Source organism: Dendroctonus ponderosae, unplaced genomic scaffold, assembly GCF_020466585.1.
Source record: "Dendroctonus ponderosae isolate FM_Combo_2020 unplaced genomic scaffold, Dpon_F_20191213v2 Dpon_F_20191213_1, whole genome shotgun sequence".
NCBI lineage: Eukaryota > Metazoa > Arthropoda > Insecta > Coleoptera > Curculionidae > Dendroctonus > Dendroctonus ponderosae.
The window spans coordinates 34,587,794-34,597,392 of NW_026017110.1; the positions used below are offsets into that span (position 1 = coordinate 34,587,794).

General features: G+C 42.9%; 1 protein-coding gene across 2 annotated transcripts in view; it reads left to right on the forward strand.

The window, feature by feature from the left end:
• LOC109541575 (protein GDAP2 homolog) overlaps positions 1–9,599 on the forward strand; it is an 82,742-nt gene that overhangs the window by 3,267 nt on the left and 69,876 nt on the right. For both annotated transcript variants that reach the window (XM_019910455.2, XM_048670286.1), the window contains exons 2-3: positions 7,796–7,995; positions 8,055–8,197. In XM_019910455.2, coding sequence (XP_019766014.1) covers positions 7,814–7,995; positions 8,055–8,197 — 325 coding nt within the window. In that variant the 5' untranslated portion in view covers positions 7,796–7,813. The remainder of the gene's footprint in view (positions 1–7,795; positions 7,996–8,054; positions 8,198–9,599) is intronic.

Sequence of the window (9,599 nt, forward strand, 5' to 3'; positions counted from 1 at the left end):
TGTAGCATTTCCCCTGAACTAATCGCATATCCGCAAATTCGTGAAAGGAAATTCAAAGTAAGTCACAGTTTGACAAATTATTGTTATTATTAACAAGGGCTATCCACCTGTAACTATCTGTCAATGACATCAAACATCATTGCCGCTGTGCCTTTTCATCAAAAAATTGTAGAATGTAACTTTTTTCATATCCAAAATTTTCGTAATTTCAAACAAAGATCGTAATTTTTCTTTTTGAATGCTTAAGTATTCCAATAGGCTGCCAATCCAACGTGGGATTTTTTCAAAATAATGTTTAATAACAAAGTTGAAATTCGATCTTCAACTGTTAATCTCTTCTAGAAATTTTCGAAAAAAATGTTTCAATATTTGTCTGGTACTCCCCAAGGGAGCCTCTATCACCCCTTAACAGGAATGTCGCCAGTTTTGAATCACCCTGTATATAGGGTGTTCCATTTAAAATAAGCAAGTTGATACCTACTTCCGGGATAACCGGAAGTGTGGCCATCTTGAAAATATTTTAGACCGTTTGCGCCCAATGACTTTGGCACACTGTCCAATTTTCAAGTTTCTCTTCATAATAGGTTGCCAGATTTCGATCGTGGCGGTTCCCGGTGGGACACCCTATTGTATTCAGTATTCAGATACATCCTCACTATGAACGGAAGCCACGAATTTAGCAGCAGAATAGTAATTATGATTTCTATCAAGCATAATATAGTCTATAATAATATAATTCAGCAACTCAAAATTTTGTTAGTTTTAATAAAACATTGGTTTTCAAATATTACATTTTTCGAACAAGATTCATAATTCTGTCATTTTTTTAAAAGATTGTGTGGCTACAGTATTGTCGCGTGTCGACACAAAACGACATCCATAATCCATCAATCGGAAGGAAACGTCGATACTTGCAACTTTAAATCTCAACCATTAAATGCTCTTGACCTAGTTTGATCAAAATAGGATACTGCTTTGACAAATAAAACCGTTCTGGAATGGACTTACTTATTCTTATTTGGAATAGAATTTTTATATTTTCGACTCAAGTTTACATTTTATATCGAATACAAATTTTATAAAGAATCCACAGAAAACTGTTTTTTAATACTGCTCTAAGTTTTACAATTTAAAGTAATGCGCTTTAGATAATAAAACAGGTCTTAAATTAATTCACTTGATATATATATAAATAATCTTTATTTCCTACAGAAAAAGGCTAATTCACTTGATTATTTTATAATTAGCTAGTTAAACACTTCAACCTGAAAATCTCCTTTTTAAAAAATATTTTATTTTTGGAATTACGAGTTACAGCATGGATATTTATATCTTCTTCATGTAAAAGGACAAAGTCCGGTCAATTCTGTCATCAGTCTTCCTGTAATCCTGATGTACATCGGTTAAGGGGTCTGCCAGCTGGGCGCATTGTTTCTGGTTTTTGTGTTTTGGCCTACTTTGCAGTCTGGACTCATTCGTTCTATATGGTCTCTCTAACACCGGATTATCTGACAACGTTCTGCACTCCCAGTTCTCGTCTGGTGTTGTCACTGCATATCTTGTCGTACAATGTGGTCCCTTTTATTGTTGTTAGGACTTTCATCTCCACTGTTCTCATTTTTTTTGGTAATAGACGTTTCAGTTCTTGTCACCGCGGCGTAGCTCATCATGGGCCTGACGCAAGTCTTATAAATTCGTATCTTGCTCTCTGTGGTCATATATTTGTTCACCAAAATTATTAGGAGTTCGAATTAGTTTTATAGGTTTTCTAAGATATGGCGGTATAAACGGATATTGCATGTGGGCACTCCACAACTATATTCGCGTTAAAGCACTATATTATAGCTTGGATTGTAAGTATGTGTCATCTTGCGCAAGTGTAAACATCATACATTCCAAGACCATTCAATATRCCGACTTTCGTGCCGAATAAACGCAATTTTTGGGAAGCTTTAATTGTTCTGCTTCTATTCGAAAAAAAACCGCTGCTGCGAATCGTTTGCTGCTCGAGGAAGCTCTCGGGGGTTATACCTCATCGATTTCAACATGTGATTACTGGTCTCGACGCTTCAAAAGTGGTCATTTTGACACCGAAGGAATGTCCCGGTCAGCCGAAAAAGTTCGAAGACGAAGAATTGGAGGCGTTACTCGACGAAGATCTGTGTCAAATGCTCCAAGAATTGTCCGTATCATTGGGAGTTGACTTGTCAACAGTCGGCAAAGGTATCAACGCGATGGTGATGATTGCGAAGCAAGGACATTGGGTGCCATACGCGCTGAAGCCGAGAGACGTGGACAAGCGGCTTCTGACATGCGAAAAACTGCTCGCGCGTCAAAAAAGGAAAGTTGTTTTCCTTGCTTCGTTACTGGCGATGAAAAGTGGATTCATTACGATAACTCCGAACGTAAAAAAACGTATGTATATGTCGGCCACACATCGTCATCAACGCCAAATCGAATATCTACGGATCCAAGCTCATGCTCTGTATTTGGTGGGATCAGGGCGTTGAAGGAACAACGGCCGCAATTCGAGCAGAGGCACGACAAAGTCATTTTGCAACATAACAACGCTTGTCCTCATGTTTCAAAACCAGCCAAAAAGTACTTGGAAACGTTGAAATTAGATGTTCTACCGCACCCGCCGTATTCCCCAGATATTGCCCCGTCCGATTACTACTTGTACCGATCGATCGCCTATGGCTTGGCTGACCGGCACTTCACCTCTTACGACGAAACGAAAAAATGGATCGATACATGGACCGCATCAAAAGACGAACTGTTCTTCTGAGCTGGTATCCGAAAATTGACAGAAAGATGGGAAAAAGTAGTGGCTAGCGATGGACAATACTTTGAATAATCCATTTGGAACCATTTTTGCTCAATACAGCCTCAACTTTCGAAAAAAAAAAACCTTTAAAACTAATTCTAACTCCTAATATATTGTTGTGGCTTGATTTTTAGCGCACAGCGGCAACGCAGCTTCCAGCGTTTTCGGGAGGCCTAGCTCGATACTTCGAGAACGAACGGCAATAGTCCATTGGGCTATGGAAATCCCGCAAAATGGAGAATCTTTGCGGGTCGTCGAGAGTCCTTGCGCGCTAATATAAATACGGCAAGGCGACCGGACTGAGTTAGTTAATCAGACAGCTTACAGGGAAATATTTAAAGCGATATTCAGTGTGTTCGATTCGCGCGCTATAGTTTTGAGTTAGTTAGTATTTGGTTGTTCAATAAATTGTTGTGATTTTTTTTATTGGTTTACTGGAATCATTCGAACCCCGGGAGTCGTAACAATATCTTGCAAATGCCCTGTGCTGTTAGGTTGAATCTGTAGAGAAGGTGCTACAGGTTATCTTCGAACTCTTTCTTCAAGACAGCAGCGTCTGCGAAACTGAATGTTCTCAGGCGGCGGTTGTTCGTCCTGAATTGAAAAAATCATCGACTTCGTTCACACTCATTTATTTGATCCATTATGATGTTAAAAAGGCATGGGCTAAGACTATCTCCCTGTCTAATGCCGGATGAGACTTTAAAGGCCCATTTATAAACTTGACGTTGCCTTTACCGGTGCCGTTTGCGGTGACGATTGCCGTTTGCGCTACAAAAGGCGATTTATAAACTTGCCGTTACCGTTTGCTGTCAGTCGAATTTTGAACCTAAAATCTTTCCTGTTATTGAATGTTTTGAATCAGCTGATTTGGGCCGACCAAATACTGAATTCGGATTGGTTGGTACGTACCACGGCTGTTCTACGAACGTTCACCGGCAAGAAATGAAATTGGTTCATATCGACTGGCGCAGAACGGAAACGGTACCGGCCATGGTGTTTATAAATGGATGTTGGGTATTCCAATACTTGATTTTCGACGCAAACGGTACCGGTGAATGCAAACGGCAACGGCAAGTTTATAAATGGGCTTTAAGTTCTCTTGTTTGACCACATTATGATGTGGTCTGACAAGAGAACTGAAAGTGATAGAAGTGATTACGCCGTCAAATGGGTGGTCTCGCAATTTTGTTCATATAAAGCCGCAGGTCCGGACGGGATATTTCCAAAAATGCTGCAGTCGGGCCTAGGTATCCTACTCCCGCTTCTGAGAAGGATCTTCCGGGCCAGCGTGGCAATCGGATATGTCTCCTACGATCGGCGGACAGCGGAGTTCGTCTTTATACCAAAACGTGGTAAAAAGGACTACTCCGAGCCCAAATCATTCAGACCCATAAGTTTAACGTCTTTTCTCATGAAGACGGAGGAAAAAATTATAGACATGTATCTGACAGAGGAAGTACTCATGAGGGCTCCACTGCACAGTAACCAGCACGCATACAGGAAAGGAAGGTCGATAGACACGGCTCTCCAAGCTCTGGTCCAAAAAGCTGAACAGGGATTACAAGATAAAGAAGTGACCTCTTTTTCGATGTGGCCAGGCCTTTTGATATGGCCAGAACAAGCAACATCTGCAATGCTCTCAAATCAAAAGGAGCTCCCGACTCATCACTGGGTCCGGAGTGCGATAGCTAGCCGCAGGGCCAGGGCCTGCCTGGTGGTAGACCGGTTGGATATCGCGGTCCGGGGGGGCTGTTCACAAGGCAGCTGCTTTCCCCCCCGATTGTAATGTCTGTTTGTGGAGGGGCTCCTACGGCGGCTAGACCAGGAGGGCTTCTACACGCAGGCCTATGCGGACGACGGCCTTGTTCTCGTTCAAGGAAAGTTCCTGGGCAGTTGCGCAAGTTGTCTGCGAGATAATGCAGTTGCGTGTAGGACAAAAGAGAGATGGTGCACTGATGCTGAATTATCAGTTAATCCCGGCAAAACGGAGACCAGACTTTTTGCAATTAAGGGACTATAGGGCCTCAACGCTGTACGGACGGCCTCTTACCCTTGCCGAGGAGGTCAAGTACGGAGGCGTGACCTTAGACAGTAAACTCACGTGGAATCTCCACGTAGAGAAAGTTATACAGAAGGCTACCACCGTCACTATGTGGCGTCTGCGCCGAAATCTGAAAAAAAAACCGGGCCTGAAACCACACGTTATGAAGTGGTTATACAGTGTCGTCATAAGACCGGAGATCTGTTAAGGCTCCTGTGGGTCTGGTGGCCTTCGTATCCCGGAAACTTGCGGGTCTGCAAAGACTGGCCTGTTTAGCGATGAGCGGAGCAATGAGGACGACATTGAATATCTTCCTAGGCTTCTCAGAATTGCCCCTGTAGATACGCAGGCAGGTCGCCGCGGGGCTAAAGTGGATGGAATGCGGCTCTACAAGGCGTGACACCTTCCCATGTCAGGGACACGAAATAATAGGGGCCGCCATGCGTCGTGATATTCCAATCCTAGGTGACACCTGACAGCAGACTTAGGATAGAAAGGAAGTTTAAGGTGGAAATGCCCGCAAAAGAAAGCTGGACTTATAGGACGGTGACTGCCCGAGAAGGGGTGCAATGTTGGTATACCGACGGCTCAAGGGCGCCCAGTACAGGATTGTCCGATGCGGGAGTCTACCGGCAAGACACCAATCGCGGAGCATCTATTTCGTTGGCAGGCTGGACGAGTCTTTCGGGCGGAATTATATGCAATCCTCGAAGTTGCCACAGACAAGGAGGTCATAGAAGGGCTAGAAGGAGAGATTGAGATCTACTCTGACAGCCAGGCGGCACTAAATGCACTTCTCAGTGTTATAATGGGCAGTAGACTGATCCAGGAGTGCTGGGATGCCCTGAATAAAGTAGCAGAACGGAAACAGGGAAACCTGGTGTAGATTTCGGTGCACATGAGTTTCGTGGCGAACGAGCAGGCCGACGCATTGGCCAGGCGCGGATCTTCTGCCCAATAAGTGCCGAACCTCACATAGGGCTAAATAACAGACAGGTAGCAAGCGCACTTAACGACTGGGCCCCTAAAGGTACCACAAAGTCGTGGAGAAAGGCGGAAGGGTGTAGACAAGCCAAAGAGTTGATTGGAATGCCAGGAGAGGCCAATGCAACGTCCAAATGGCTGATGTCATGGAGTCGCTGGGCCCTGAGAACTCTGATTGGGGTAATGACAGGCCACTGCGGTCTGAACAGACACATACACCTACTTGGAATCGGTGTTAGCCCCGTATGCCCACAATGTGGAACGGCAGAGGAAACATCGTATCAACTTCTAGGAGTATGCCACCACTGGGCGTTCATGAGAAGGCGCTTGCGTGGGGCCTCCACACTCTCCTGCAAGGAACTGTCTTCCCTAGAGTGAAGACTGATCCTCGCCTTCGCCAGGAAGACTGGACGCCTGGGTGGTGAATAGGAGGGGTAGTAAGGCGGGGCTGGATGGAGGGGGAGTGGCGAAAAGGGCCTTTAAGGCTAATTCTCGTCGCCCCATTCGGACCCTCCCCCCCCTACAGTACTAACACTATTACGACATTCTGTTCTGATCATTGTTTTATTGTTTATAAAAACAAGAATTTTGTCGGTATTATCCGATCAAACATGTGTACATTGCTCTATTGAATTAAATGGATTTCTCTATCAATTGGCGTAATATTGCGTCTATCGTTTGAGCGAAAGTCTGGCTGATCCTCGGATATTCCTACTTTATCTGCTAATAGTTTTTACGATTGTCATTATTTTTAAGATATTTTTTTGAAAATTGAGCATTTAGAAAAAATAGTAACTTTGCTAAAACTGAAAAATTCTGAAATTTTGAAGAAATTTTAAGAATATTATTGTTAACTGGCCTTTAAAATAAATCTAAAAGCAAGTAAAAAAGTTATCAACATTTTCCCAGCAACGAAACTGAGTTACTGCGCCGGTACGTTGGGTTGGCGCACCAAGCTATTTGCGTAGCACTGCTCCAACCCCTAAAAATTTATTGAGTTACTCAGGCCTAGCTCTATCGTTATCCTCAACAGTAGGTCTCTTTTTTGTCAAAACTGAAAGGGGGATTTCACCTTCAGAGTCATATTTATCAATCTCAGCAGCCATATTGTGAGTTTTGACTATGTCAGGCGTCCCAAGAAAATTTCTCAGCGAAATTTCAGCCAAATTATCAGCGCCATTGTCTGAATCCCCACCAAGAATTTCATTTAACGACTCTTGAGGCATTTGTTCTAAGTTCGCATATCTCCAAACAGACTTTCTTATAAGAAACATAGACAATCTGAAATAAACTGATTATTTTTAACTTTTTCTGTTCATAAAGTTAATGTTCATTAAGTTTATAAAGAAATGGTCCAAAGCAGTAAATTGTATTAATTTCTTTTATTAACACTTTTTTTAATCAACGTGGACTTACACCGCTTGCAAAGAAAACGACTCATCCCTATGAACGCTTCATTGAAAGCTAACATACCAACAAACGCTTTGTATAAAAATCCTCAATATTTAATACGAATGTCAATGATTGCAAGCAATTACAAGTACCCTCAGTTCCGCTTTCATGCGGAGATCGAATATTTTCCACCAGCAGTTTTATAAATTTCAAGTTACTAATGATCCAAATAACAACATATTCTTGTTCTGGCTCATTTTGCTTTGTAGCAGACACATTTGATATCGAAGGTACTACACATGTTGGATGTTTTTGCATTACATATATTCAAGACAGTGCAAATTTCGAGGTTCGCTAACCTCAGGCACCCCCAGGACCGGTTTCAAACCTATTTACTCTCTACAGGTGGGTTCAGCCTGAAATTAGCGACCGTGAACACATACCTGTCTTGTTCAGATGATACCGAAAAAATGCTTGTCTTTATTACATATGTTTTCAAACATCGATATTTCTAAAATGTGAAGTAGTAATATTTCAACTTGTTCTAGTTCTGAATTCGAATTGTGATGGAACCCGAACCGTTGGGCAAGCTTCCTGAGCCAGTGGTGCTAGTAGAGACCCTAAATCGTTGGGGCGACGCTCCTTCTGCGCAGCATGCCTCCGTCATTATCCCCAGTGGGGAAGTTCGAGGCCTACACGCTTCTCCCTTTCCCTGCGATGACTGTATTAATCAGAAGTTGATACTGTGGTAAGTGGCGAGTTTCTAATGTGAAAAAACCCCTAGTACTTATTTTATTACTATTCTAGGGACGGCGATATTTCAAGCCTCGAAGTGGATGCAATAGTTAACTCTACCAATGAATCGATGAACGACATTAATCCTGCAAGCGCCAGTATATTCAGAAGAGCTGGACCTCGACTGCGAGAAGAAATTAAAGCTGATGTTAAAGGTAAAACCAATTAAAAAATATGCTTTGCAAATTTTAACAAATGTGTTAGTTTGGTAAACATTTGTTAGCAAATTATCTTCCCTTTTTCACCATAAGGTTTTATCGGTTTTACAAGTGACGTACTTTTTAGTATGGTTGCACAATCCATAACCAAGACATGTGGTCCTTGTCTCAAAGTGCTGTGCTTTTAAATTGCTATTTAGAGTTAGTTGATCCAATAGCAATTGATGGTAATGTTTCAAACCGGTTCTTGAAGATTCACTTAGTCCAGCGCCTTTATCATTTTTTTATCCTTCCAACTAATATAGTTTCTCGAGGTCCTCAAAATATGCGTTTGTTTCAATGATGACCTGTTCATTGGACCCAAATCTCTTACCGGCCAGCCTTTTCTTCAGGTTTGGAAACAGGAAATAGTTGCAAGGGGCTAAATTTGGAGATAGGCTGGGTGGCGGAGCAGTTCGTAGAGGAGCCGATCTGTTTGTACGTATCTACCGATACTCTTGCAAATTGGACCGAACCAAACCAACAAGATCACTGCGACTAAAAGGATCACTAACTGGCAGACTTTCCAGAGCATAATGGAAAGCTCCAGCAGGATCCCTCAGCCCACAACAGAGGACGACTTGGACCAGGCAGCAGAAAGTATCACCAGGGAAATTAAAAATGCCCTGGCAGCCTCAACAAATCAAACCGTCGTACCGTCCAACCAAATAGACCAAACACCTCCCTGGTTAAAAGCCAAAATCAGGGAGAAAAACCGGACGCATAGCCATGCGTACGCAAGACCCGTATTTAAAAAGGCAAGTCAACCGCCTCCAGACTGCGATCCAGGAAGACATGAAGGAACTCAGGTCGCAGATCTGGGATACTACCATGGACGAAATTGAGGCTGAAGAGAACAACCAATCGATCTGGAAACTGGCCAGGAACCTCACCAAAGGACCAAGGAGACTAATGCCACCAATCCAAGAAAACGGAATTACCACTGCGGACCCCAAAGAGAAAGTGGACCTCTTTGCAAATCATCTAGAGCTCCAGTACAGAGTAAACCTGGTTGATCACCCAAAGAAACAAGAGGCAGTGGATAAAATAGTAGCCGCCCACTTCCAAAGCTGGCAGACCATCAAAGCCAAAAGAGTGACAAATGAGATCATCCAGGGGACGAAGAGGAGAAAAGCCCCTGGACATGACGAAATCTCAAATGAGGTCCTCAAAAAGCTACCGAAAACAGCAATTGAGGACTTAACCATAGTGGCAAATGCAATCTTGGACCTCCAATACTTCCCGAACATCTGGAAAAAGTCAATTGTGGTATTGGTTCCGAAGAAAGGCTCAGAAAGAAAACTGCTCACGTCCTACAGGCCCATCAGCTTATTACCAATGATGGGCAAAATTATGGAGA